At 42.3% G+C, this 27,544-nt stretch overlaps 1 protein-coding gene across 6 annotated transcripts in view; it reads left to right on the top strand.

Moving 5' to 3' along the window:
- LOC133632622 (ral guanine nucleotide dissociation stimulator-like) overlaps positions 1-27,544 on the top strand; it is a 67,650-nt gene that overhangs the window by 26,866 nt on the left and 13,240 nt on the right. For 3 of the 6 annotated variants that reach the window (XM_062025144.1, XM_062025141.1, XM_062025142.1), the window contains exons 2-9: positions 10,607-10,911; positions 12,683-12,757; positions 12,963-13,156; positions 14,354-14,478; positions 14,552-14,767; positions 14,850-14,953; positions 16,346-16,430; positions 26,511-26,588. In XM_062025144.1, coding sequence (XP_061881128.1) covers positions 10,607-10,911; positions 12,683-12,757; positions 12,963-13,156; positions 14,354-14,478; positions 14,552-14,767; positions 14,850-14,953; positions 16,346-16,430; positions 26,511-26,588 — 1,182 coding nt within the window. Of the gene's footprint in view, positions 1-528; positions 1,317-10,400; positions 10,519-10,606; positions 10,912-12,682; positions 12,758-12,962; positions 13,157-14,353; positions 14,479-14,551; positions 14,768-14,849; positions 14,954-16,345; positions 16,431-26,510; positions 26,589-27,544 lie in introns of those variants that run through there. The other 3 variants (XM_062025139.1, XM_062025140.1, XM_062025145.1) reach the window with 3 other exon arrangements.

Raw genomic sequence — 27,544 nt, 5'->3', positions numbered from 1 at the left:
TATTTCAACGAAATTCCTACCAAAATTATTAAAACATTTTATATCTACAAAATTAGCTTAAAAATCTAGCTAACCTACGTTAGCATACTAATACACACCATTTGTCAAATAACAAAATATTTCACCCTAAGATTTATGCCTGCAAAATTTGAAAAAAAAAAAGCTAGCATGCTAATATTAGAATGCTTATGATTTTGCATCAGGCCGTTAAAAAATGAGCTACAGGCCACACTTTAGACACATCTGGTATAGAGCATGTTATAGAATATTAGAACAAAATTACTCCAAGCATGCTATTTTTAGCATGCAAGGTTTTTGTTTTTTTAGCTAATTTTGCTCATATTTTTTGTTAATTGACGCTATCTGGCCACTGTTAGCAATTCAGTTACGCTTGAGCTCTTCAGCATTTCAACAAGATTTCTACCAAAATTGTATTTTCTAGTTCTTTGGGAAAATATATATAAATATTGGAAAGGATTTGAAGGTGAAAACTACCAAAATGGCCGCCGCAGTCTGTGGCCCTCAGTGGGGAAAGTTTGGGCACCCCCTGGTGTGAAGTAACAGTGTGTGTGTGTGTGTGAGTGAGTGTGTGTGTGTGTGTACAGTACATTGAAGTGTGTAGTGTGTGTTTTCATTTCCCACTCCGGCTGTTGCCATAGTGAATACAAACAACACTACCATCATTTCCCACAGACAATGCCGCCTCCAGGAACCTACTGGACAATTGTACTTTTGTTACTTTTTGTTAGAAAGGCGCCGCGTAAATTTATTCTATTAAGCTAATACTGATGTGTCTTTAGATTTGACATGTAGTCACTAAATGGTGGGGTTTTTTTTATTCCATTTTATCCGCCAAAGATCAGTAAGAGTTGTTACTAGGCTACTTAAGCTTCAAAATATCCGATAGTCACGAAGGCATCAGTCCCCTGTGGGCGTGGCTTGGTAAAGCCCCGGCCTGAGTCACTCTTCCCATAAACACTCGGCTAGCCGGTTTTCGAGTGGATGCTAGCAGACGGGCGGACCGGGAGGCGCTTCCAAACTCGAACGACGCCGGCCGACATGTCGCGACCGCCGCGGTGACGGACGTCTCTCCTCCGCGGCCTCTCATGGTCCATTTCCCGGCGCTCCGAGCCAAGGCGCGCAGCGTCACGCCGGGCCCGGCCAAGATGTTCGACTCGTCGCGGAGCGTTCGGGACGGAGTGAGGATGGAGGTGTCCGAGCACAGCAGCCCGGTGGTCCTGCACAGCTTCACGCAGCTGGACCCGGACCTGCCCCTGCTGGAGGTACTTGGTCCGCGGTTTGAGATGGGCTTCGGGGTGGGTTGGCTACATTATTATTAAACTAATGCTAATACGAAGATGAATAATATTATTAATTATAATGTTATTTAATTTTTTAAAAAGCAATAGTGTTTGTGGTATAGAGCAGGGGGGCCCCAAACTTTGAGGGCCACAAGCTGACACATCAAGAGATGAGGGGGTCGGTTTGGTAGTTTTCACCTTCAAAATCAAAACAATATATTTTCAAAGTACCGTAAAATGCAATTTTTGGTAGAAATTGTGTGTAAATGCTGAAGAGCCAAAGCCAAACTGAAATGCTAACAGTTATTAACATGATGGCCAGGTAGCGTCAAGTAACGAATTTTTTTTTTGCAAAATCAGTTGAAAAAGCTCGCATGCTAACAGTACTATGTTAACAATAGCATGTTTACAGTTAGCATGATTGAAATACCAATATATATGACACAAAAGTTTGTGCCAGCTCAATTAGCTAAAAAAGCTAGCATGTTAATGTGATAATTGTAACATGTGTCAAGTACCAAAATATATTACTCTGAAAATGTTTTGCATGCATCAAGTACCAAAATATGACTGAGGTTTATACCTACAAAATCAGGTTAAAAAAAAGAAGACTATATTTATGACAGCATACTAACAGTTAGATTCGTCAAGCAACAAAATATTTGACCCTGCAGTTTATACCTGCAAAATTTGCACACAAAAAAAGCGAGCATGCTAACAGTAGCCTGTTTACAGTTAGCAATATTGAAGTACAAATATATATGACCAAAGTGTATGCCTGCTAGATTAGCTTAAAAAGTTGGCATCTTAATTTTAGCACATTAATATGCTAACTGTAACATGTGTCAAGTACCGAAATATACTACTCTGAAGTGTGTTCCTGAAAAAAAATTTCATGCATAAAGTACCAAAATATGATTGAGCTGAATACCTACAAAATTAGCTAAAAAAAAAAAAAAAGCTGGCATGCTAACATTAGCATGCATCAAGTACCAAAATGCGACTGAGGTTTATACCTACAAAATCAGGTAAAAAAAAGACTATATTTATGACAGCATACTAACAGTTAGATTTGTCAAGCTACGAAATATTTGACCCTGCAGTTTATACCTGCAAAATTTGCACACAAAAAAAGCGAGCATGCTAACAGTAGCCTGTTTATAGTTAGCAATATTGAAGTACAAATATATATGACCAAAGTGTATGCCTGCTAAATTAGCTTAAAAAGTTGGCATCTTAATTTTAGCACATTAATATGCTAACTGTAACATGTGTCAAGTACCGAAATATACTACTCTGAAGTGTGTTCCTGAAAAAAAAGTTCATGCATGAAGTACCAAAATATGATTGAGCTGAATACCTACAAAATTAGCTAAAAAAAAAAAAAAGCTGGCATGCTAACATTAGCATGCATCAAGTACCAAACTGCGACTGAGGTTTATACCTACAAAATCAGGTAAAAAAAAAAAAAGCTAGCATATTTACGACAGCATACTAACAGTTACACTAACGTTCAAAAGTTTGGGGTCACCCAAACAATTTTGTGGAATAGCCTTCATTTCTAAGAACAAGAATAGACTGTCGAGTTTCAGATGAAAGTTCTCTTTTTCTGGCCATTTTGAGCGTTTAATTGACCCCACAAATGTGATGCTCCAGAAACTCAATCTGCTCAAAGGAAGGTCCGTTTTGTAGCTTCTGTAACGAGCTAAACTGTTTTCAGATGATTGCACAAGGGTTTTCTAATCATCAATTAGCCTTCTGAGCCAATGAGCAAACACATTGTACCATTAGAACACTGGAGTGATAGTTGCTGGAAATGGGCCTCTATACACCTATGTAGATATTGCACCAAAAACCAGACATTTGCAGCTAGAATAGTCATTTACCACATTAGCAATGTATAGAGTGTATTTCTTTAAAGTTAAAACTAGTTTAAAGTTATCTTCATTGAAAAGTACAGTGCTTTTCCTTAGAAAATAAGGACATTTCAATGTGACCCCAAACTTTTGAACGGTAGTGTACATTCGTCAAGTAACAAAATATTTGACCCTGAAGTTTATACCGTATTTTTCGGACTATAAGTCGCAGTTTTGTTCATATTTTGGCCATATTGTGAGTCGTGTAACACGACTCACATGATGTAAATATGTCTGTTCATTCACGTATTATGTTAACATGTCTGTCCATTCACATATACAATACACAGCATGTAATAAACATGTCTGTCCTTTCACTTACACACCACACATCGTGTAAACATATCTGTCCATTCACATGCTCAACACACGTCATGTAAATATGTCTGTCCATTCACATACACACCACACGTGGTGAAAACCTTGTCTGTCCACTAACATACACGCATCATGTAAAACTTGTCGGTCCATTCACACGCACATATGTTAACATGTCTGTCCATTCACAAACACACTACACGTGGTGTAAACATGCCTGTCCATTCACATATTCAGTGGCCTAGTGGTTAGAGTGTCTACCCTGAGATCGGTAGGTCGTGAGTTCAAACCCCAGCCGAGTCATACCAAAGACTATAAAAATGGGACCCATTACCTCCCTGCTTGGCACTCAGCATCAAGGGTTGGAATTGGGGGTTAAATCACCAAAAATGATTCCCGCGCGCGGCACAGCTGCTGCTCACTGCTCCCCTCACCCCCCAGGGGGGTGAACAAGGAGATGGGTCAAATGCAGAGGACAAATTTCACCACACCTAGTGTGTGTGTGAGACAATCATTGGTACTTTAACTTAACTTAATACACAACACACAACGTGCAAAAGTATAACGTTTTTGCCAGGAAAGGACAAAAATAGGATGTTCAGGAAAAAATTTAAAGTTATTGCCAGGAAAGCAGAAACTAGTCCGATCCCAGCAAACAACGTCCATACTTTGCAACACAAGCTAAAAAGTTGAAGTTTTTGCTATGAAAGAAGGACAAAAACTGAATTCCCGGGCAAAATTTAGAATATTTATTTTGCCACGAAAGGAGGACAAAATCTGGATTCCCGGGCACAAATGTGAAGTTTTTGCCAGGAAAGAAGGACAAAAACTGTATTTCTGGCCCAAAATTTGCAGTTTTTGCCAGGAAAAAAAGGACAAAAACTGTATTTCCAGGCAAAAATGTGAGGTTTTTGCCAGGAAAGCAGGAACTAGTCCGATCCCAGTGCACAACGTCCATACTTTGCAACACAAGCTAGCTAGCGCTCTTCTTTATCTGATAGTTTGTTCACTTAGCAGACGCTGTGGAGAAGCTTCTAGAAGGCTCCAGTCTGCACCTCAGTATTATCTGGCGCGCTCTAACGAGGCTTTTAGTCAGCATCTTTGAAACTCGATGCTTTCACGTTGTTTTGGACACAGCGGGAACTGGATGTCCTGTTCTCTGGAGCCGCTACAATGTGGACTCTGGTTGTCCGCATTACAGCAAACTATTGAAGCGGAATATTTGTCATCTCCTTTGGTTCCCGAAAGGAACGTGTCGGTTCTTCTGCCGCATTACTCTCAGGCCTGCAGGCTTTGAAGACGCTGTTGGCCGTGACCTTGTGATTAACCTTCTTTTCTGGCCCTCCGGGAGGACTACAAGAGTTTGGAAGGTCTCTCTGGGGTTTTTTCCCTCCATTTTGTGAGTTCAAAGGTCACTGGTGTTGCAACTCCCCCATGCTAACCCTCACGGAGCCTACTGTGTGCACCAGGAACAAGAAAGTGTTTCCACAAAGTTAAAGCGTGGAATGTGTTAAAGGGGTCATAGTATGATGCTACATTTAAATCACTTCTTCATAGAGATGGACCGATATGTTCTTTTCAGGACCGATAGAGTTTACTAGTTGTAGGCGTGGACCGATAACACTTTTTTTTTTTGGACCAAAATTAACCACTGGTGGAATGACAATACATAACAAAATGTGCAATTCTGCCAATACACGTGAGTGGAACTGAAATGCTTGAATGTCCAGGGTGAGATGAGATGGTGGAACGGTTCGAATCGGGTGACAATTGTGGGATATGGAGAGTTTTGTATATTGCCCATTCATTGTCAATGGGGGAATTCTTGGTAATTACGGGTAATCCGGGAATTTTCGGAACCGGGAAATATACTGACTTGAATGTCCAGGGTGAGTGGAGTGTGTGGATGTTGGAACGGTTCAAATCGGATGAGAAATGTGGGTTATGCAGAAGTTTGTATATTGCCCTTTCATTGCCAATGGGGAGAAAATTACGGGAATTTTGGGAAAGGGAAAACATGTTTTGTGTTCGATATATCGGAGTAGTGTGTGTGGATGGTTGAAAGGTCAGAATCGGGTTTAAAAATGGCGCAACATTTTGAGAATTTGGGGAAGTGTAGAACTTTGAATACGTCCGTTAATTTGAATATCTCCTGGGAATTTTGGGGAAACCGGAATTTTTTTTAAATACAGTTACTCGCACAATTGTCCTAGAAGATATGATTGGGTTGATGTTGGAATTTTTCAAATCAGTTGAAAGATAGTAACAATTTGAATTGAGAATTGGTATTTCGGAATTCCTGTAATTTTGGGGAAACCGGGAATTTGTACGAAAAAAATAGGAACATTTGTTATCCCAACTTAGAGAAATGTTTTGAAGGTGAAATGGTTGGAATCTGTTGAAAAATGTGAACTGTAAAAACGTTCCAGGAAGAAGTGAAAATAGGGCTTTGGAAACCTTGGAATTCCTGGAATTTCTTAAAACTTGTAAAATGGTAGTTTGATTGTCCAAGGTGAGCTGAGTGTGCGGTTGGTGGAACAATTTGAATCAAGTGACAATTGTGGGATGTGGAGAGGTTTGTTTATGGCCAATTAATTTTCAATTGGGGGGAAATTCCTGGTAATTCCGGGTAATCAGGAAATTTTCGAAATTGGGAATCATGCTGGCTTGAATGTCCGTGATGAGCGGAGTATTTGGATGTTGGAATGGTTCAAATCGAATGAGAAATGTGGGATATGCAGAAGTTTGTATATTGCCCATTCATTTTCAATGTGGAGAAAATTCCGTGAATTTGGCGAAACGGAAAACATTTTTTGGGTTCAATACATCGGAAGAGTAGTGTGTGTGGATGGTTGAAAGGTCGGAATCAAGTTTAAAAATGGTACCAAATTTTGAGAATTTGGGCCATTGTAGAACTTTGAACACGTCCATTTATTTAAATGGAAATTTCCTGGAATTTGGGGAAAACCGGAAATTTTGGAAAATGTAGTTACTTGCACAATTGTCCTAGAAGATATGAATGGGTTGATGTTGGAATTTTTCATATCGGTTGAAAGATAGTAACAATTTGAATTAAGAATTGGTATTTCGGAATTCCTTGAACTTTGAGGAAACCGGGAATTTGTACGGGAAAAAAAAGGAATATTTGTTGTCCCAACTTAGAGAAATGTTTTGAAGGTGGAATGGTTGTAATCTGTTGAAAAATGTGAACTGTAAAAACTTTCCAGGAAGAGGTGAAAATAGGGCTTTGGAGACCTGGGAATTCCTGGAATTTTTTCAAACGTGGAAAATGGTAGGTTGATTGTCCAAGGTGAGATGAGTGTGCGGATGGTGGAACGGTTCGAATCGGGTGAGAATTGTGGGATATGGAGGGGTTTGTTTATGGCCCATTAATTTTAAATTGGGGGCAAATTACTGGTAATTCCTGTGGATGTTGGAATGGTTCAAGTCGGATGAGAAATGTGGGATTTGCCGTAGATTGTGTAAAACTTCTAAAATGGTAGTTTATTGTTCATTGTCAATGGGGAGAATATTCCGGGAATTTGGGGAAAGGGAAAAACATGTTTTGCGTTCGATATATCGGAAGAGTAGTGTGTGTGGAAAGGTCGGAATCGGGTGTAAAAATGGTGCAACATTTTGAGAATTTAGGGTAATGTAGAACTATGAATACATCCATTAATTTGAATGGGAATTTCCTGGAAATTTGGGAAAATTGGGAATTTTTGAAAATATTGATACTAGCACAATTGTCCTAGAAGATATGAATGGGTTGGTGTTGGACTTTTTGCAATCGGTTGAAAAATGTTGACGTAGTAACAGTTTGAATTGAGAATGGGTATTTCATAATTTCTGGAATTTCAGGGAAATTTTTCTGTGTACAGAAAAAAAATAGGAGTATTTGTTGTCCCAACTAAAAGGAATGTCTTTGTAGGTGGAATGGTTAGAACTTGTGTCAAAAATGTGTGAAAAACTTTCCAGGAAGAGGTAAAAACATTAATTAAATGTTCTCGCGTCACAAGAGTCTTATTATTTTTATTTGGATGTTTAAATACGTTTATCCTTTATTTAAAGGGTGAACATTGTTTTACTTCCGGTTTGTGTGACCTCACGTGAGTTCACTTCCTGTTCAACGGAGTGCAGCTGTTTCAACTTGTCGAATTCATCGATCACAAAAGTTTAGAGTATAGGAATAATGTTTCGTAATCGTTCATGTCTGTTAGCATGTTAGCATTTAGCCGTCCGTCAAAGTGCGGTTATGAATGACGGTTTTTAAACCACTCTAACTGAAAACGGTAATGCTAACCGTTGGGAGTTTTACAGCGGTTATCATAACATACCCACTTATTTCATTTATTGTCGGTTAACTGACTTATCGAATATCGGCCCAGGCCTAATTAGTACTCAAGGAGGCAAAACGTGACCGGGAAGATGCCAGGAAAGAAGGACAAAATCCAGTTTTTGTCCTTCTTTCCTGGCATCTTCCCAGGCAAAAATGTAAAGTTTTTGTCAGGAAAGAAGGACAAAAACTGGATTCCCGGGCAAAAATGTGAAGTTATTGCCAGGAAAAAAGGACAAAAACTGGATTTCCAGGCAAAAATGTGAAGTTTTGACAGGTAAGCAGAGGAGACGCATTGTAGGGGATGAACACTGCAATGAGAGAAAGGGGGCGTGGCCATGTGAGCGCCGGAGTAAAAGCAGCTGAGCAGACCGAGGGAGAATCAGATACGTGTAAATGGCAAATATCGGCGCCGATAGTCGGTCGATGGCCACTAAGGACTGCAGTCTGACCTTACAAGTGCAAAGATCAAAATGTTACTGCTGGCAGGAAATTGATGGATGTCCTCTCCAAAATGTCCTTAGAGTGGCTGTGTGGATTTAATGTCACAAAGAAGTCTTTCTTGTCCGGCAGGCGCCTGAAGGAGATTTTGTCACAGTGGGAGAATCAGCTGATCTGCAAGTGACTTGACTGTTGGTTAGAAAGCTAAAGACACGAGATACTTGTTGACCCACTTTGTCATCGTCACCACCGGCGTGACACCAGCTAACCTCGCCGCCATGTTAGCATGCACACGCTAACCTTCCCTGGCTTGTGCTCGTCACGGTTCTTTGTTGGTGTTGCTGGCTTTGTTTCTGGGAGTTTCCCTGCTGAACACGGCCTTGTGTTGCCTTCAAGGACCAAAACGAAAGCGGAACAAAAACACTGTCATAAGTGTTTTATATCGGTCCATATTGATAATTAATGGTAGTTTGGAAAATAAGGAGCAGGAGAAAGATATATACAATGTAAACATGTTTATTTGAAATGTAACTTCCTGTGATTAAAATGCCCTCAGCTAAGTTTACCCACTTATTTACCGTAGTTTATTGTCGGTGAATTCACTTATCAAATATCTCCCCAGGCCTAATTAGTACTCAAGGAGGCAAAGCATGACAAAAATGCAAAGTTTTTGCCATGATAGAAAGACAAAAGTGGATTTCCAGGCAAAAATGGGAGTATTTTGCCAGGAAAGGACAAAACCTGGATTTCATAACAAAAAATGTGAAGTTTTTGCCAGGAAAGAAGCACAAAAAAAACTGGATTTCCAGGGCAAAATGTGAAGTTGTTGTCAGGGAAGGCCAATAACTGGATTTCCAGACAAAAATGTGAAGTTTTTGCCAGGAAAGAAGGACAAAAACTGGATTACCAGGCAAAAATGTGAAGTTTTTGCCAGGAAAAAAGGACAAAAACTGAATTTACAGGGAAGAATGTGAAGTTTTTGCCAGGAAAGAAGGATAAAAACTGGATTTCCAGAAAAAGGATCAAAAAAAGGAAATAAGTTTTGATAGGTAAGCAGAGGAGACACACTTTAGGGGATCAGCACTGCAAAGAGAGAAAGGGGGCGGGGCCATGTGAGCGCCGGAGTAAAAGCAGGCACAAATGTGAAGTTTTTGGCATGAAAGAAGGACAAAAACTGGATTTCTAGGCAAAAATGTGAAGTTTTTGCCAGGAAAGGACAAAAACTGTATTTCCAGGCAAAAATTTGAAGTTTTTGCCAGGAAAGAAGGACAAAAACTGGATTTACAGGGAAGAATGTGAAGCTTTTGCCAGGAAAAAAGGATAAAAACTGGATTTCCCGACAAAAAAGTAAAGTTTTTGCCAGGAAAGAAGGACAAAAACTGGATTTACAGGGAAGAATGTGAAGTTTTTGCCAGGAAAGAAGGATAAAAACTGGATTTCCAGACAAAAAGGTAAAGTTTTTGCCAGGAAAGAAGAACAAAAACTGGATTTGCAGGGAAGAATGTGAAGTTTTTGCCAGGAAAGATGGATACAAATTGAATTTCCAGGCAAAAATGTGAAGTTTTTGCCAGGAAAAAAGACAGGACTTGTTGCTGGCTTTGTTTCCAGCGTGTGCTTCTGCTCAGAGTTTCTTTGCTGAACATGGCCTCGTGTTGCCTTCAGGGACCAAAAGAAAGCGGGACAAAAACATTGTCATAAGTGTTTTATATCTTTACATATTGATAATTAATGATAGTTTCTGAAAACAAGGAGCAGGAGAAAGATATATCAAATGTAAAAAATTTTATTTGAAATGTAACTTCCGTCTGTTGGAGGCGGGGCCAAGCGTTTGCACAGTATTGGTGCGTTCAGTGGGAAGGCAGTGGTCGCCGTGGCAACAGGTGACGAATAGCTGCGCCGTGTCGGGGAATGGACTTGAAGCTCCGGCCTTGAGCCGGCGGGATTTGTGGCGGCTGATAAGCGCCTCTGCAGGGCGAGATTTACGAGCGTTCCCTTAATTTATCCGCTGCAGACGCCCCATCCCCGGGGTCACCGGGGGGCGCCTGCAGACAAAAAGCAGCAAAAGAAAAGTCCGGTTGAAAAGTTCCCTGCAGGAAGTTTCCCGGGGCTTCTTTCATCCCATCCTTATTTACAGCTCAAGCAGCACTCAGGGCGGACTCCACCAAACTCCTTCTCAGTAACATTGCCATTTTTAACACCAACAATGGTAGACAACGCTTCCACTTAAAGTAACGCTCCTCTCGTCCAAAATGTGTCAGCTTAATGCTAAATTTTCTTTTGCCCGTCCGCCGCAGAGCTCGACGCAGGAGATCGGCGAGGAGGTGGAGGACGACGCCGTCTTCACCATCACGTTGAGGAAGGTACAGCTCCACCACTCGTCCAGCAAGGGGCAGCGGTGGCTGGGCGTGGAGACCGACGCGGCTCTGAGCCTCTACGAGACCTGCAAGGTCCGGACCATCAAGGCGGGCACGCTGGAGCGGCTGGTGGAGTACATGGTGACGGCGTTCCGGGGCAAAGACTCCACCTACGTCACCATCTTCCTCTGCACCTACCGCTCCTTCGCCACCACCAAGCAGGTGCTGGACCTCCTGCTCAACAGGTACGTTGCCCAGACCTTTCCCACGGACTGACCAGTCAAAAGGATGTGGCGGCCATTTTGGTAGTTTTCTTCTTCAAGAACCAAAGATTTCAAGTTTTTCAGCAGAAAGTTCGGGCGAAAAGAGCCAAAAAGGAACTGAAATGCTAACAGTTAGCACGTAACAAAAATATGAGCTAAAAAAAACAACTACTAAAATAAACAACTAGCATGCTAACAGTATTATGCTAACAATAGCATGCTTACAGTTAGCATAAGTGAAATACCGAAATATATGACACTGAGGTGTTTACCTGCTAAATTAGCTAAAACAGTGGTTCTCAAACGTTTTTCACCAACTAACACCTTAGAAAACACTCGGCTCTCCAAGTACCACCATAACGACCAGTATTGAAATACAGTAACGTAGTAGGCCTAAATATTCATTAAAAACAAAGCATAGGTTTTATTTAACACGCATATTTTACAGTGTTTGAATATTTAAGTGGCCTTGTGATGAGGTGACGATTTGTCCAGGGTGTACCCCGCCTTCCACCCGAATGCAGCTGAGATAGGCTCCAGCATCCCCCGCGACCCCGAAAGGGACAAGCGGTACAAAATGGATGGATGGATGAATATTTAAGTGGTTCTTTGGCGTACCACTAGATGGAGCCCATGTACCGCTGCCACAGTTTTGAGAATCACTGAGCTAAAAGGTCTAGCATGGTCACGTTAGCATGCTAAAATGCTAACTGCAACATGCGTCGAGTACCAAAATATATTACTCTGATGTGTGTACCTGAAATTTTTGGTTTTAAATGCTAGCCTGCTAACGTTAGCATGGATCAAGTGTCAAAATATGACTGAGATGGTTAGTTACAAAATTAGCTCAAATAAAAAACTAGCATGCTAACAGTATTATGCTAACAATAGCATGCTTACAGTTAGCAGAAGTGAAATACCGAAATATGACACAGAGGTGTATACCTGCTAAATTAGCTAAAACAGTGGTTCTCAAACGTTTTTCACCAACCACCACCTTAGAAAACACTTGGCTCTCCAAGTACCACCATAAAGACCAACATTAAAATACAGTAATGTAGTAGGCCTAAATATTCATTAAAAACAAGGCAGAGGTTTTATTTAACACGCATATTTTACTTTGTTTGAATATTTCATTAAGTGGTTCTCCGGCGTACCACTAGATGGACCCCCGCGTACCGCTGCCACAGTTTGAGACTCACCGAGCTAAAAGGTCTAGCATGCTCATGTTAGCATGCTAAAATGCTAACCGCAACACAGGTCGAGTACCAAAATATATTACTCTGTGTGTACCTGAAATTTATGGTTTAAAATGCTAGCCTGCTAACGTTAGCATGGATCAAGTTCCACAATAAGACTGAGGTGATTAGTTACAAAATTAGCTAAAATAAAAAGTTAGCATGCTAACAGGTATCATTGGTCTAGTAACAAAATATTTAACGCTGAGGTGTGTACCTGTAAAATTTGCAAAAAAGCTAGCATGCTAATATTACACTGTGAACGATTGTGCCGTGGGTTGTTAAAAAAATTAGCTAATTAGCCGCAATTTGAGGTGTTGGCTTGCGAACATGTCAAGAAGGTGTGAGGTTTAAAAGTAGGTAAAGGCGAACTGTTACTCACTGTTGCCACTTAAGGAAATAAATGGTACTGCAAGAAAAACACCAGCTTCCTCCGCACATTTTCATGCAAATGTTTAGTCAGATTTGTTGTTGGGGGTTTTTTGTAGATGTAATTTCTGAGTACTCTCTCGCAGGTATGCAAGGCTTCAGAACATTCCGGTGGCGGCGGCGCATCGCGTGTCCCAGGACGAGCGCACCGAGCTGAGAAAGTGAGACACTGGACGACCTTGGCGTCATTCTTTCAGCGAGATATAGTTGTCCCTGCACACCACTGATAACAGAACTGCTGACACAGCTTGTTTATGAATGACTTTTAAACATGAATGAATGAAAGTGACGCTAATTCTAGTTGCTAGTTGCTATGACGACAACTTCCTGTGGCCCCCCTGACCCGCCTGGTGTGTCCCGTCACAGCACGGTGTCGTCCATCTTGGGTGCGTGGCTGGACCAGTACTCTGAGGACTTCTGGAATCCGCCCAACTACGACTGCTTGCATCAGCTCCTGTCCTACCTGCACCTGCACTTCCCCGGCTCCGACCTGGAGCGCCGCGCCCGCAACCTGCTGGCTCACTTCCACCGCCGGCAGCAGTGCGAGCCTGATTCTGACGGTGATTACCACATTCTTTGTGTGTGCGCGTGTCAGGTCTGCAATCTGTTGGGTCTCCAGATCATGTCGTCTAATTTGCATAATTGGTCGTGACGCACGTGCAGGTCATTTTTGTAAAAGACCCCAAAAAATGTGGTATGTATGGATATATATATATATATATATATATATATATATATATATATATATATATATACATATATACACACACAAACACATGTACATATGTACATATATAAAAATGTGTATGTATATATGTGTGTATATATACATTTATGTATATACAGTATATAAATGTAAATATATTTACAGTATATATGTATGCATGTGTGTGTGTGTGTGTGTGTATATATATATATATATATATATATACACATATGTGTGTATGTATATGTTATATATATATATATATATATATATATATATATATACATATATGTGTGTATGTATATGTTATATATATATATGTATATATATATATATATATATATAACATATGTATACATACATACATGTTTGTGTATATATGTATGTATATACTGTATATCTATGTAAATATTTATATACGTATAGTATACATATGTTTATATACGGTATATATGTTAATACGTGTGTGTGCGTGTGAATATATTTATACACACACATACATATAAACATACATATAAGAATACATTTTTAAAATACATTTTTAGGCCTTTTCTCACCTGTAACCTGTTTTAAAAAAGTTACATTTAATTACACATTGCTAGAATTGATTTTAATCGGTTCTGAACTGAATCGTCACTCCAGGAATTAGAATCAGATCTGATCGCTTGGTGCCCAAAGATTCGCACCCCTCATGTCCACACACGAAAGAAGCCTGGGTCGGATTGGAAAAAAAATCTGAATTTCACTGTTCTCATTGACATGAAAATGACGATGCAGGTCAAACATATCGGAATCGGCCTTAATGCGTACCGCGTAGGAAAGGCAAAAAAGGATCCAAACACATTTATTGTTGTACCCCTAGTATCTAGAGGGGTCTGAATACTCGCTAAATATAGCCACAAAGTTGTTAAGTTGGCAACACAGGTCCGTGCTGCTTCATCTTCTTATTCTCTGGCAGACCAGGTTCGTATGAGCTCTGTTAAGAAGGAGAATTCCAACTAACACTTGTATTTGGGGCGGTCTAAGAGCTATGTGTTGTTTGTGTCCTCAGGGGAACACATCGGTTGCCCCTTCGCCACGCAGGAAGAGAGCGGCTTCGAGGACGAGCTCCCCGCCTTCAGCTTCCTGTCCTTCGACCCCATCATGGTGGCCGAGCAGTTCACGCTCATGGACGCGGTGAGCGCCGCCATTCCCTTTGTCTGACACGCGCCAGTCCCTTCGCCTCGCGTTTGATTGCCTTTCCCCTCAGGACCTGTTCAAGAAGGTGGTCCCGTACCACTGCCTGGGCGGCATCTGGTCCCAGAGGGACAAGAAGGGAAAGGAGCATCTGGCGCCCACCATCAGAGCCACGGTGGCCCAGTTCAACTCGGTCACCAACTGTGTCATCGCCACCTGCCTGAGCAACCCGGTGCTGAAGGCCAGCCAGAGAGCCCGGCTGCTGGAGAGGTGGATCGACGTGGCCCGGGTCAGCGCACGCTCCCCGCTCGCGGAGGCACTTTTAAAAACCACCAGGTCCCTAACCACGTCATCCTTCGTGCTGCTTTCAGGAGTGTCGGATCCTGAAGAACTTCTCGTCCTTACGGGCCATCCTCTCCGCCCTTCAGTGCAACGCCGTCCACCGCCTGAAGAGGACTTGGGAGGAAGTGTCGAGGTGGGTTAAAGTTGCCAGCCTGCAAACATACTCGAAAGCAGGTGTGACCAAACTACGGCCCGCCAGTGCCAGACGTCATGAGTTTATTTATAAGGAATCATACTGTTAATTTAAAGAAGCGCCGCATGTACTTCTATGACCCAAAGCAAACACCCTTCCCAAGTCATGGTGCAAAAATCGAACCAACACAAAATGCCTACAGACACTGTCACACACAACACAATATAACACGATTTGTGGATATTACAAAAACCGTCCACGCACCATTAAAGAAATGCAGAATAGCACCCTTTAAATCCATTACAAAGCATGATGGGAAATATACAAAACACTATCCCCACACGTTTGGCGCATTTTAGCTGCTTGATATTTCTGATATCTAATTATTTATATATACATTATATTAATATAATATAATAATAATAATAATTATTATTATTATTTCAGAGTCCTTAAAGGGTCATTGATCTGATTTACCCACATATATATATATATATATATATATATATATATATATATATATATTAGGGCTGCAACTAACGATTAATTTGATAATCGATTAATCTGTCGATTATTACTTCGATTAATTGATTAATAATCGGCTAAAAGAGACAAGCTACATTTCTATCCTATCCAGTATTTTATTGAAAAAAACCAGCATACTGGCACCATACTTATTTTGATTATTGTTTCTCAGCTGTTTGTAAATGTTGCAGTTTATAAATAAAGGTTTAGTAAAAAACAAAAACAAAAAAAACCTCTGCGCATAGCATAGATCCAACGAATCGATGACTTAATTAATCGGCAACTATTTTAATAATCGATTTTAATCGATTTAATCGATTAGTTGTTGCAGCCCTAATATATATATATATATATATATATATATATATATATATATATATATATATATATATATATATATATATATATATATATAATAACTCTGAAATAATAGCACAGCATTTACTTATATGACCCAAAGCAAACAACCTTCCCTAGTCATGGTGCAAAAACAAACAAACATGCAACTAACATAAATGTTAACACATAACACAACCTGCTCACTGGACTTTGTGGATATTGTGAAAAACGTCCAAACACCATAGAACATTTCAACATTACACCAATTTAAATCCATTACAGTGCATTATGGGAAAAACTCTCTCCACACGTATCCATGTTTGGCACATTTTAGCTGGTTGATATTTTGGATTAATTACAAAACTTTAAGGAGGTCGTCACGGAAGTAAACAACTTTCTCTTAATATCCAATTATATTAATTTTACATATTCATCATATTAATATAATATGTACACATATACACACACACATATATATATATATAGTTACTTTCCATTCTAAAGTAATCCGCTCCTTGTACCCCCCAGAGAGAGCTTCCGCACATTCCGCGAGCTTTCCGAGATCTTCTCAGACGACAACAACTACTCGCTGAGCCGAGAGCTGCTGGTCAAGGTGAGATGCCACTTTGATTTGTTTACCTGACATCTTTCAACTCCTGGAACAGACTTGGGAACCGGAAGAAGTTCAAGTATATACTTTACTGTATTTTTTGGACCGGTGTATAAGCCGCACCCACTAAATTTGAGAAGGAAATAGCGTTTCCATATATTAGCTGCACTATAAGTCGCAGATATATACATGAGTTATTTACGCAGTAAGATTCTGTAAATGTTTATTTTTCCAATTGATGTCTGTAACACGGCAGTAAAACGGCTGATCAAACAAAACAGAAGTCATCATCAGGGGCCCACTCGCTGCGCAAGCTAGCTCTCCAATCAGCTAAACAGACTCAATAACTCCACGGTGACGTTTTGGTGAATTTACTGAGGAGTTTGTGAAACTGACACCATACAAAAAGAATGCCGTTGTAAGTTAATAGTACTAACACAGACATACGTGTTAGCGTATTAACTCATGCTAACGCCGCTACCTGCATTACATTACGATAGCGTGTAGAAATATGCATGAAAACACTCCTGCAGACATCACACAGGACGGTTTGGTAAATAAGAATTGTTTAAGTTACCGTATTTTCCGGACACCCACTAAATTTTAAAAGAAAAATGTATTTTTCCATGTATTAGCCGCACTAGACTATAAGACGCAGATGTATACAGTATGTTTTGAAATGAGTTAAGTACACAGGAATATTTCATAAATGTTTATTCCCATACCTTAATTGTTTCCAAACGGCCGTAAAACGGCTGATCAAACAAAACAGAAGTCCTCGTCATGGACCCACCAAATCAGCTGTACAGACTCAATAACTCCACGGTGACGTTTTGGTGAATTTACTAAACTAAAACAATACAAAAAGAGTAAGTTAATGATACTTACACAGACATACCTGTTAGCATATTAGCTGATGCTAACGACGCTAGCTTGATTAAATCACGACAGCACGTACAAATATGCATGAAAACACTCCTACAGACATCACACACGTCGTCATTTATTATGCTGTCAAAAAGTATTATTTTCCACTTTTCTCCGCTTGTTTAAATAAAGATCAATTATTTCCAGTGGCAAAATGTTTTTTCTGGACACACGCTGCCCAGGCTGTTGCAATCATAGAGATGTTTGATTGTACAGATATGGTGTTGTTTCTGCTGGGCAAGTATGCCTGACGCGCCTCCTACAGCGCCTTGGGTCAGGTGCAGGGTCATCAGCCGGGGACCACCGCTCATTGGAGTTTCGCTCTCTTTAACCCCGGAACGCCTCCTGGTGGCGGAGCGGTGGCAGGGACGTCTCCCTGCCACCCCCTGCAGCTGACCCATCTTATTGCCTTGACCCCCAGTACTTATCCCTCCTCCTCAGCCACAACCAGAAGCTTCCCTTTTCTGCTTCCTCAGCAAGGGCCTTAGTTTCCCTTTGGAGCTTTGCCCCAGTCGTTCCCACATCTCGGAGCAGCTTTATAGTTGATGTACCGACGAAGCCCCGACAGCCTACTTCCACAGGGTAGATGGTAGTGGACCAACCTGCCTCTCTGCACTCAGCAGCCAGATCTGCATACTTGGCTGCTTTGCGCTCGTAGGCTGCCTGGATTCCCTCCTCCCAGGGGATGGTGAGCTCAATCAGTATGGCAGCCTTGGTAACAGCAGACCACAGCACGATGTCTGGGCGGAGTGAAGTGGTGGTGATTTCACGGGGGAACTGGAGCTGTTTGCCGATGTCAGCCCTCATACTCCAGTCCCTTGCCAGAGAGAGGAAACTGCGGGGGCCTCGTCGGCTGGTGTCTCCTTTGCCTTCCCCTGGCCTCACAAACATGACAGGAAGTTGCTTGGCTATGGGCTGGCTGTTGGCCTCTTGTCTACTGCTCTCCAGGACTTCGGCCAGTTTCCTCAGGACTTGATCATGCCGCCATCTGTAGCGACCCTGTGTCAGCGCGATCTTGCAGCCTGATAGCAAGTGCTGCAGGCTGGCGTTGGGAGCACCACACAGGGGACAGCTCTCCTCCTGGCCGAACCACTGGTGGAGGTTTCTGGGGCATGGCAAGGTGTCATAAGTTGCCCTGAGTAGGAAGCTGAGTCTGGCTTGTGGCATCTTCCATAGGTCGGCCCAGCTGATGGGTCTGCTGATGGTACCTTCCCAAGTGGTCCATCTTCCTTGGCGACCTTGAGACACGGCCTTGATAGTATATTGCTCCTGGTTTGCCCTTGAGACCTCCTCCACAACCATGGCTCTGCGTTCCCTCTTTGTGGCCTTGGACCAGAGGCGTGGAGAATCACCCCAGCCAAGCCCCGCTCTCCCCACTTGCACCCTGCCGACTATCTCCTGGTGTTGGAGCCTGCCAATGGCCTTGGCGAACCTCTGGCCCTGCTTGCCACTTCCGGCCTGTTCGGGTAGGTACACATGCATTCCTCACTGTAGGATCTGAAGATTCTTCCAGCTCAAGAACCAGTCTGGCCTTCTCTTGCTTATAGCCCAGGGTGATGGACTGGATCGGCAGATGCAGCGAAGTTTCCCCAAATAAGCCAGTGTCTGAGAAGCAACGCGGTAGGCCCAGCCACTTTCGGATGTAGGAGTTGGCTAGTCTGTCCAACCCGTTGGCTGTTGAGGATGGAATCTCACAAATCTTCAGTGGCCACATAACCCTTTGGTACAGTGTGAAGTTGTAGCACCACAACTTGTACTTTCCGGGGAGCTGGCTCTTGTTAATACTCGCTAGGCCTTCTGAGAGTTGTTTCCGTGCTGCCTTGCCTGCGTGCTTGTCCGACAGGTCCGCATTGTACTGCCTCCCCAGGCTTTGGATGGACTGGTTGACCAGTAGAGGGATTTGCTCACCTCCTGCAACAAAGATGGTTTTGTCGCTCCTGGTGCCTTTGCGCAAGGAGAGGCTTCGTGACTTGGAGGGTTTTATCTTCATCCGTGCCCATGTCACTAGCTCATCCAGCCTCTTCAGACATCTTCTCGTGCATGGGGCTGTTTGCAGCACCACAGTGACATCGTCCATGTAGCTTCGGAGTGGTGGAAGCCTCTGCCCTGTCTGCAGCCTCATTCCTCCTACAGTCTGGCGGGCTCCGCGGAGGATGATTTCAAAAGCTGCGACAAAGAGGACTGGGGAGATGGAACACCCCATGGCGATGCCTACTTCCAGACGCTGCCAACCTGTTGTAAAATCCTGGAGGCTAAAACACATCTGGAAGTCCCTGAAGTAGCTGCTTACCAGGTTGATGATGGAAACAGGGACGTGGAAGAACTCCAATGCAAACTGGATGAGTTTGTGCGGGACAGAACCATAAGCGTTGGCAAGGTCAAGCCACACCACGTGGAGGTCGCTCTTCTCCTGCTTGGCCCTCTGGATCTGTGCCCAAATCATTGAAGAATGCTCCACGCATCCTGGAAAACCTGGTACTCCTGCTTTCTGGCAGCTGGTGTCAATATAGCCATTCTTTGTGAGGTAAGAGGTTAGTCTCTTGGCCATGACTGCAAAGAAGATCTTTCCCTCGACATTCAACAGAGCAATACTCCTGAATTGACTGATGTTATGGGACTCCTGTTCCTTCGGAATAAACACTGCCACAGCTCTCTGCCACTCCGACGGGATGAGTAAATTCTTCCATGCTGTGCTCATTAGCTTCCACAAGCATTTCAGCACTTGGGGGCAGCTCTTGTATAGCTTGTAGGGGATTCCGTTAGGCCCAGGAGCTGATGCTGACCTCGCTTTCTTGACGACTGCTCTTACCTCGCTCAGTCGAGGAGGGCAGCCGTCAAACTGCGTGGTTGGAGGAGGTGGAAGAGGGACGTATCCTGGTGAACCTAACGGATCATTCCTCTTTGGGTCGCTGTATTGGCCCCTGATGTACTGCTCAAGCTCCTCCTTGGTGGCTTCCAGTTTCCCGCTTCTTTTCTCCTCCAGAAGCTGACGGGCGTGCTTGAAAGGATTCCTCATGAAGCTAGCTCTTTCTTTCTCCTTTCTTTTCCTGCGTCTGCGAATACGTTCTGCTCTTCGCATGCTGCCCAGCTTCTGTCTCACCTCATCCCATAACACCTTCAGGCCTTCTTTCTCCTCTGCCGATGCTTTCCTCCATCTCCTGCGGAGCTGGCGCCGATCTTGCACCAGGGCGTCAATCTCAGCCTCCCTCCTGCCCTTTCTTGGGGGTAGATTGTGCTGCTTCTTGGTGAGGCTACCGAATCTAGCTTTGCACTCCTCGTACAGGATGTCCCCAAGAAGGTTGAGTTTCTTGTCCACTTTACCACGTAGCGAGTGCTCCAGCACTAGACTGAGGTCTGAGTCCAGTTTCTGCCATGTCTTCACATCACTTGCTCTAGGCCACTTGATGGTGCACTTTCTTCCTGGTTCCCTCTTTTCTGTTTGCTGGGTGACTGGGGGGCTGGCAGGTCTATTTTCAGCATGCTCACATGCCAGGGGGCTACTGCTCCGCTCAGGGGGTTCTTCCTCTACCAACCGCATATCAACAATGTTTGGACCCTCGGCTCTGTGGTTCTCTCCCCGGCTGGGGGTCCTGCTTGTCTTATCTGCCAGAGCAGTGCAAGGATGTTGTATGCCTTTTCTCTCGCTCTCCTTTCTGTTCCTCCCCTGATGGATCCGTAAGCCCCTGTATGTGGTCACTTTCCCCCATCCACACCTGCACAATCGGAAGGTCCTTATCTCGTTGTCGATGTCCGTTCCAGTCGTTTCCGAATAGTCAGTCCTGTTAGGCCCATCTTCCACCCCGCCTCTCGGAGGGCCTTCGGGTTGTTTTTTCTTATTCGTTTTCGTAGTTATAGGTTGGGTGTCTTCTGGCTAGGAGACTAGTGGGTTGGGTAACTAGCCGCCCACTCCCAGTACAGACTTTCCTGCTGTCATCCAGACTTTCCTGGAAGTCTTCCAGTCTTTCCTGGATGTCAACTGCCCTTTCGCAGTAGTCACTGGTTACCCAGAAATCAGATTGATTGTACAGATATGGTGTTGTTTCTGCTGGGCAAGTATGCCTGACGCGCCTCCTACAGCGCCTTGGGTCAGGTGCAGGGTCATCAGCCGGGGACCACCGCTCATTGGAGTTTCGCTCTCTTTAACCCCGGAACGCCTCCTGGTGGCGGAGCGGTGGCAGGGACGTCTCCCTGCCACCCCCTGCAGCTGACCCATCTTATTGCCTTGACCCCCAGTACTTATCCCTCCTCCTCAGCCACAACCAGAAGCTTCCCTTTTCTGCTTCCTCAGCAAGGGCCTTAGTTTCCCTTTGGAGCTTTGCCCCAGTCGTTCCCACATCTCGGAGCAGCTTTATAGTTGATGTACCGACGAAGCCCCGACAGCCTACTTCCACAGGGTAGATGGTAGTGGACCAACCTGCCTCTCTGCACTCAGCAGCCAGATCTGCATACTTGGCTGCTTTGCGCTCGTAGGCTGCCTGGATTCCCTCCTCCCAGGGGATGGTGAGCTCAATCAGTATGGCAGCCTTGGTAACAGCAGACCACAGCACGATGTCTGGGCGGAGTGAAGTGGTGGTGATTTCACGGGGGAACTGGAACTGGAACTTTATATCATAAAATACTTCCTTTATCAATGTTGTGATGTCCAAGTGCCAGAGGTGCTCATAGGGTTGTCCCGATACCAATATTTTGGTACCGGTACCAAAATGTATTTCGATACATTTTTTAATTCTTTTTTTAAAAAAGGGGACCACAAAAAATGTCATTATTAGCTTTATTTTAACATAAAATCTTAGGGTACAATAAACTGTTTATTATTGTAATAAAATAGTGAACAGACAACCTATCTTTTAGTAGTAAGTAAACAAACAAAGACTCCTAATTAGTCTGCTGACGTATGCAGTAACATATTGTCATTTATCATTCTATTATTTTGTCAACATTATAAGGGACAAACTGTAAAAATGGGTTATTAATCTACTTGTTCATTTACTGTTAATATCTGCTTATTTTCTGTTTTAACATGTTCTATCGACACTTCTGTTAAAATGTAATAATCACTTATTCTTCTGTTGTTTGATACTTTACATTAGTTTTGGATGATACCACACATTTAAGTATCGATCCGATACCAAGTAGTTACAGGATCATACATTGGTCATATTCAAAGTCCTCATGTGTCCAGGGACGTATTTCGATGGAATCATAGTAGTATGGACTAGATACGCTCCTGTACTTGGTATCAGTACAGTGTATGTCAGGTATAGATCCACCCATGGCGTTTGTTTACATTGTGACGCCGGTGAGCTATTGTATCCTCCTACGGTGTGTAATGAAGCCTGTTTAGCTATTCCTCGTCCTCCAGTGATAATGTTACTTGTAAGAAACTTACTTTATTTGTCGCCATGGAGACAAGGATTAGTGATTTAGAAGTAGCTAAAACACTGCAGACTGCGAATGGACGTTAGCCGCTAGCTAGCTAGCCGTGTCTTAAAGCACCTCTTCCTGAGGGTGTTTCAGTGTTATAACTTCACCTTTATCTTCAGTTTTTAAGCCAAAATGCGTCCAGTCTCCTTTTTCTGTCTACACACTGTGTCTGCTTGTAAGTACTCTGTGTGTGTGCGCTGCCGAACATGCTCCTCTGCTCGTAAAACCAGCATTGTCACCACGTGACGACGACGCGCCGTCATGCCCGATTTAAAAAAATAAAATAAAATTAAAAAAAGAAGGGCGGAGACCAGTACTTTTTAGAGGCAGTATAGTACCGAATATAATTAATTAGTACCGCAGTACTATACTAGTACCGGTATACTGTATAACCGTAGTTGCTAGTGTGATCAAATGTGGGTTATTTTATTGTTTTTGTTTCAAGCACTTTATATCTGAAGGAATGATGCAATACTGGAAGCGGTATTAAGGACGTAGGTGACCCGCCTCCATCTTGGAGGGAAACCCCTCTGGCCGCAGTAGATAACAGCAGGGTGTCACAGGAGACCCCGGGCACCGCCCACTTGACTCATCACTATGCAGGGTTTGCCTACTTGTGGCAGCAGGGCGTCTTAAATATCTTTGAAAATACCAATCTTTTTTGTTTCTCTCGCTTCTTTTTGCGTTTGCAATTTATTTTTTTTATGTCACAAGCAAATCAACACCGCCTGTTAGTCTTTTTAGAGCGGGGGTCTCGCAGCCGCTCGTTGAGTGGAGCGACACGCGTTTTCATGCCAGGGTTTCCAAAAGTGTCCAGGAAAAGCCAGTAGATTTAGGGATGGGCACCAAAGCCAGTATTTTACTTGGCAATCTACCAGGCAATGATTCACGCAAAGTCGATCACTCCAGCAGCACTGAGAGCCGACTTAGTCAATCAATCAATCAATCAATGTTTATTTATATAGCCCTAAATCACAAGTGTCTCAAAGGGCTGCACAAGCCACAACGACATCCTCGGTTCAGAGCCCACATCAGGGCAAGGAAAAACTCAACCCAGTGGGATGACAATGAGAAACCTTGGAGAGGATGTGGGTGACCCCCCCCCCCCCCCCCCCCCCCCTCTAGTCAAATGACCTTAGACTTAGACTTAGGGTTAGGGTTAGCAATTTTCAATGCCAACAAAGCATTTGAGTAAAAAAATGATGTTTACAATGCGCTAGCTCGATGGTAATATACATTGACTTTGCTATTGACTTTGCTATTGACATGCTACTGATTAGCATTAGCGATTTTAAATGGCGATTTTAACACTTCCAAATGTGTTCATGAAAACTACAACTAAGATGCACGTTACAATCAAACAGCTGTAAGTCCAATACTTACAGTATTAACACTTTGTAGGGCGCAACAACAACAAAAACTATACACTACTGCCATCCGGCGCCTTGGACTTGCAACTGTAATTGCAACTTAACGTCATACTTGCAAATGAGACTCAGAAATGTTATAATAAAACAAGATGGACATCAGTTATCATAATCAGCTCATTTTTAAATGTTGCAATAAAAAAATGGTGATCACTCCAGCAGCACTGACAGCAGACTCAGCCAAAACGACCTCTAGGCAGTGTTGCAATTTTCAATGCCAACAAAGCATTTGAGTCAAAAAATTAAGCAAGGCTCCACTTTTCCAACAATGCGCTAGCTGGATGCTGATAATACATTGGTTTTGCTATTGACATGATACTGATTAGCATTAGCGATTTTACATGGCGACTCCAAATTTGTTAATGAAAATTACAACTTGGAGGCACGTTACACTCAAACAGCTGGTGTGTAATAAGTACAATACTTACAGTATTAACACTTTGTAGGGCGCAACAACAGCATAAACTATACACTACTGCCATCTAGCATCTTGGACTTGCAACTGTAATTGCAACTTAACGTCATACTTGCAAATGAGACTCAGAAATGTTATAATAAAACAAAACGGACGTCAGTTATCATAATCAGCTCATTTTTAAATGTTGCAATAAAAAATGGCGATCACTCCAGCAGCACTGAGAGCAAACTCAGCCAAACGACCTCTAGGCAATGTTGCAATTTTTAATGCCAACAAAGCATTTGAGTCAAAAAATTAAGTAAGGTTCCACTTTTCCAACAATGCGCTAGCTTGATGCTAATAATACATTGGCTTTGCTATTGACATGATACTGATTAACATTAGCGATTTTACATGGCCACTCCAAATGTGTTCATGAAAACTACAACTAAGATGCACGTTAACAATCAAACAGCTGTAAGTCCAATACTTACAGTATTAACACTTTTTAGGGCGCAACAACAAAACTATACACTACTGCCATCTATCGTTTTGGACTTACAACTGTAATTGCAACATAATGTCATACTCGCAATTTAGTAAGGCTCCACTTTTCCAACAATGCGCTAGCTTGATGCTAATAATACATTGGCTTTGCTATTGACATGCTACTGATTAGCATTAGCGATTTTACATGGCCACTCCAAATGTGTTCATGAAAATCACAACTAAGATGTACGTTACCATCAAACAGCTGCTGCGTAATAAGTACCGTACTTGCAGTATTAAAACTTTTTAGGGCGCAACAAAAGACTGCGACTTAACTGACTAGCCCAACACACCTTAAACCATACGCTACTGCCATCTAACGTCTTGGACTCGCAATTGCAATTGATACTTTTACCATTAAAAACAATATTTACTAACACACACACAAAAGTACTGAAAATTGGTACCTTTGAATGCTGGTATTGATAATCAGGTACCGGGAATTGGTACCATATCGGTTCAAATGTAAACGGCACCCATCCCTAACTAGACTGGTCAGTATTAGGGATGTCCGATAATGGCTTTTTGCCGATATCCGATATTCCGATATTGTCCAACTGTTTAATTACCGATACCGATATCAACCGATACCGATATCAACCGATATATGCAGTCGTGGAATTAACACATTATTATGCCTAATTTGGACAACCAGGTATGGTGAAGATAAGGTACTTTTTAAAAAAATTAGTAAAATAAGATAAATAAATTAAAAACATTTTCTTGAATAAAAAAGAAAGTACAACAATATAAAAACAGTTACATAGAAACTAGTAATGTAAAATTAACTGTTAAAGGTTAGTACTATTAGTGGAGCAGCAGCACGCACAATCATGTGTGCTTACGGACTGTATCCCTTGCAGACTGTATTGATATATATTGATATATAATGTAGGAACCAGAATATTAATAACAGAAAGAAACAACCCTTTTGTGTGAATGACTGTAAATGGGGGAGGGAGGTTTTTTGGGTTGGTGCACTAATTGTAAGTGTATCTTGTGTTTTTTATGTTGATTTAATAATAAAAAAAATAAATAAAAAAATAAATAAATAAAAACCGATACCGATAATAAAAAAACAGATACCGATAATTTCCGATATTACGTTTTAACGCATATATCGGCCTGCCGATATTATCGGACATCTCTAGTCAGTATTTGTACCGCCTTCTTATTCTCTGGCACACCAGGCGTGCATGAGTGTGTTAAGGGGCGGAGTTAGCACGCAAGCTACATTCACAGGCAGTCCCATCGTAATGTGTTAATGAGCGAGGCGCACAGCGTTTGTCGTAAATGTTTCTTCGTATTGTGTTCACTTAGCAACAACCATGAAACCTTTTGTGTGTCTTCCTCTCCCAGGAGGGCACGTCCAAGTTCGCCACCTTGGAGATCAACCCCAAGCGGGCTCAGAGGAGACACCAGCAGCAGAGAGACCTGGTGAGTTTCAATAGTTGCCATCTTGACTGGGGAGGGGCGGGGCTAACTGGAGTGCTTGCAAAGCAGCATTACAGCAGATTTATGGAGAACACTGTGTGAATGCTTCAAAGCATTCTTCTCCAGACTTTGGCGTGCTCTACCGTCCACATTTTTCATCCCATTCAAACCGTTCCAACTTCAAACTGTTCAGCCTATTCGGGAATCACAGGCTTTCCCTTGACAAATTCCAAAAATTCCCAGATTTCCCAGAAGTCCAGGTTTTCCGGGACATTTTTCCTATTCAAAATGAATTGGCCATTTTTCCAACTTCCACCATTTCTACATTTCTCAACCTATTCAAACAATTCCACCTTCAACACATTCCACTCATCCTGGACATTCAAACTATCATTTTTTCCAATTTCAAAAAAATTCCAGGAGATCCCAGTTTCCCAAACCCTATTTTCCCCCTTTTTTCTGTCGACTACTCCTCCCACATTTTTCAACCCACTTCAACCGTTCCATCGTCAAAACATTCCTCTTAATCAGGACAAAAAAGCAAAGTTGTTTTTTGAACCGGAAAAATTCCCAATACCATTTCTCAATTAAAAATGTTACCACTTCAACATTTCTCGACCGTTTTGAAAAATTCCAACACCAACCATTTCAACTCATTCAGAACATTCAAGTTGTTTACCATTTTTACATTTTTATGAAATTCCCATTGAAATGAATCCATCCATCCATTTTCTACCGAGGCTACAGCACCCCCCGCGAAATGAATGGGCCATTTTTCAAAATTCCACAACTCCTAAATTTTTCATCTAATTTAAACCGTTTCACCTTAAAAATATTCAGCCTGTTCAGGAATTGTGTGCACTACTTCAACAATTCTAAATAAAATTCCCGGTTTTCCAGGAATTCCGCAATACCATTTCTCAATTAAAAATGTTACCACTTCAACATTTCTCGACCGT

This window comes from Entelurus aequoreus, linkage group LG17 (genome assembly GCF_033978785.1).
Source record: "Entelurus aequoreus isolate RoL-2023_Sb linkage group LG17, RoL_Eaeq_v1.1, whole genome shotgun sequence".
NCBI lineage: Eukaryota > Metazoa > Chordata > Actinopteri > Syngnathiformes > Syngnathidae > Entelurus > Entelurus aequoreus.
This window is presented reverse-complemented; position numbering and strand designations above follow the sequence as displayed.